The sequence below is a fragment of the Brassica oleracea genome, chromosome C8, assembly GCF_000695525.1.
Source record: "Brassica oleracea var. oleracea cultivar TO1000 chromosome C8, BOL, whole genome shotgun sequence".
NCBI lineage: Eukaryota > Viridiplantae > Streptophyta > Magnoliopsida > Brassicales > Brassicaceae > Brassica > Brassica oleracea.
Window position 1 is genome coordinate 18241495 of NC_027755.1, and position 3006 is coordinate 18244500.

The 3006-nt window shown below is 36.8% G+C and overlaps 1 protein-coding gene across 6 annotated transcripts; it reads left to right on the top strand.

Moving 5' to 3' along the window:
- Positions 1-278: 278 nt before the first annotated feature.
- On the top strand, positions 279-2931 carry LOC106311226 (ribosomal RNA small subunit methyltransferase B-like). 6 transcript variants are annotated; one of them, XM_013748438.1, is made up of 8 exons: positions 279-613; positions 900-1148; positions 1369-1470; positions 1692-1791; positions 1949-2037; positions 2122-2193; positions 2419-2505; positions 2583-2931. In XM_013748438.1, exons 2-8 carry the CDS (start codon positions 963-965, stop codon positions 2712-2714), a joined length of 768 nt encoding a protein of 255 aa, XP_013603892.1. In that variant the 5' UTR covers positions 279-613; positions 900-962; the 3' UTR covers positions 2715-2931. The 6 variants fall into 6 exon arrangements, 2 of the variants coding, with proteins under 2 accessions (XP_013603892.1, XP_013603893.1); XM_013748439.1 differs by lacking the exon at positions 2122-2193 and having other exon boundaries at positions 279-1148; XR_001263956.1 differs by lacking the exon at positions 2122-2193 and having other exon boundaries at positions 279-1148; positions 1369-1791; positions 1915-2056.
- The last annotated feature ends 75 nt before the right edge of the window (positions 2932-3006 follow it).

The following is a 3006-nucleotide window of genomic DNA, read 5'->3' on the forward strand; positions in this document are numbered from 1 at the left end:
CTATTGTTGACTTAGACTAACATGATTATTCATTTTTAGAATAAATGATATGATGTTGTCCAAAAAAAAAGAGAGAATAAAATGATATGATATAACTAATTCCATTATTCTATAAAATTTTATCATTTATATTAAATCTAATGATCTTTACATCAATTCTAGAAAAACTAAACAAAATACGTACAAAACAAATCTTTCCACCACAATTTTAATAAGAAAATAAATAAAAATAATCTTTTCAATTTTTATACTACATTTCTTTCATTTTAGTTTTTTTCTTTAAAATTGCAATTTACCGCTTTATTGTGTATTTCCTTTTTCTTTTTTTTTTTCTGTGCCAATACTTGGAATATTTGTCTTATGGACAAGTAATTTTTACCAACGCTTTTCCCATTGTAGACGGATAAGTGACTTCATCACTGTAACATACTTTTTTTCTTACTCTATCATAGGCTTTCGCTGGACTGTCTTTCATCTCCAAGTCTATAGGCGTAGGCTTGGTTTCGATATTGCTCTTTTCGGTTGAAAAGATCATAACCACTACCCACATTCCACAAAATAGTACACGCGTTGTGTGAAACGTAGATCATCACCATTCTTAACCGAGACTCAGGTTAAGCTCCGTCTCGGAACCTTGTTGGTTAGGAATAAAGCATCCCGGAATTTTTAAACCAACAAAAATTAATTTTAAACCTTTATTTTTTTCTAAGTCTGGAACCAATTTTTGCTAATTTTTGAATAACAAGCACAACAAAACCATCACCAACACGAATGCACTTAAAGCACTAATCTAGTAAGACGTTAAATGTTTATAATCCGCACCGCACCACACCACATTTAATATTAACAAAAATATTTACATCTTTATATATAAAATAGACATTCTTTCTCTCCTAAAGCCATTCACGTAGGATGACAGCGCAATAATTCGGTCTTCCTTCAGCCGACACGTGTCCCGTTAAATGAAACGCAGCTGTTATGGCATCCGTCGGGCTTCGCTTGGGCTTTGTCTCGCGTTTTGTTTTTGCAGGCCAATGACCAGCGACGCGACCACAAGAGAGAAAGAAACCCTAACCCGTCCTGATTCACGCCTTCGTGTTCTTCGTTTCTCTTCGATCGGCAGACGGGGCAATCCAGTTTCTGTAACGGTATGCGTTGATTTTTCGTCTTAAATCCTCTTAATTCGTAAGCCCCCTAAGAAACCTTCGATTGCGCTGTTCGACGGCGAAATCGTGTATAAATATGTTACAATCTCTCCTCTGTGAATCGCGATATCAACATCTATCTTCTACAAATCTCACTCATTTTCATATCTTTGTGCTCATCTCTCTTAATGGCTAACTCAAGGCTCTTTTTTTCGATTTGAAGTCCGGTAGGTGTTCATCAGTTGTGGATGCGATGCTGCTGCAGTACTGCAAGGCTAGATATGTCAAGGGTGGTGGGGATCTTATGTGGGTCGACATGCTAATGGTGGATATTAAATTGAGTGGTTTTCGTTTCTCAGTCTTCAATATTTTGATTGTTCCGAGTTATTATACCAATCGTATCGATTTCCAGTCAATTAGCATTGGTTCTGTATTTTTTTCTCCCCTTTAATTAGATGGACTGTTATTTAGCATTGAGATCGATTTCCAGTCAATTAGAATCGATTCTGTATTTTTTTTTCCTTTTTTATGAATTTATATATATAGATTTCAGTGGTGAAACCTCAGCCAGGAGATAGGATACTGAACGCATGTGCTGCTCCTGGAGGGAAGACCCTTTTCATGGCATCTTGCTTGAAACGCCAAGGTATTCTTACATAGGCCCACTGTTCTAATATTCATCTGTTTTGAGAATGATTTGTGCTCTATTGACTGATTTCATTCCCATCCTCAAACTGGCAACCTCACGTTGATTATATGTATGATATAGGTTATGCAGGCTGATGCTATGGATGTGAATGAAGGACGGCTAAGAATTCTTGGGGAGACAGCTAAATCACACCAAGTTGTTGGACTTATCACAACCATTCATTCTGATCTACGTGTCTTCGCTGTGAGTTAATACTGTTTGAGTAAGTGAGCTTTACAAGTGTGTAAGCTACTCACATTGTTTGCTTCAAGCTCAAATGTCGTTTAGAAAACAAAAGAGGTACAATATGATAAATTGTTGCTTGATGCCCCGTGTTCTGGAATCGGTGTCCTCTCTAAGGTTAACATGAGCAATTTTTTGTCATACTGTTTTTTCTTAGTTGAATAGCTTAACATGTTCCTTCTCTCTCTCTGTGCTTCTTGATTCTGCCTCCAAGTATGCACACACCCTGTGGATAGATTTTAATTCTCTAGAAAAAAACTAATATGGGACCTAACTAATACTTCTCTACCTAACTAATACTTCTCTTTGTGTCTTAAATTAAAATCTCAAAAATTGGTGAAGCCTGGTGGGTTCTTGATATACAGTACTTGCTCGATAGACCCTGAAGAAAATCAAGGAAGAGTCGAAGCGTTTCTCCTAAGACATCCTGTAAGAATCTTTATAGTCCCTTTGCTTTACTTTCAAATGTCGATATTTATAAGTTATCTCTCTGCTTGCTTTCACAGGAGTTCTCGGTAGATCCAGTAGACAGATTAGTACCATCAAGTTTTGTAACGTCGCAAGGCGTCTTTTTATCCAACCCAGTGAAACACTCCTTGGATGGAGTGTTTGCAGTCCGTCTGGTTCGAGCTTTATGATGTAAAAGTCAAGCTTATTTTCTCTGATCATCTTGATAACATAGAGATAGGGTTCCATTTGTGTATCTGATGAGACCAAAGAGGGTACGGAAATACCTTTTGGTTCAAAAGGGATCCATGCATAGGGTTAAAGATGTTATGACAGATCTTTGTTGAAATTGTTTGTTGGTATGTAAACATCATGCTGTTAAAGAAAATGTCTTACCGTTTTAGCGATCTACAAACTGTGTGTCATGCAGTTGTCAAAAGTATAGGTTATGGGCTCCAAATACACTATAATAGTTAAGTTGGC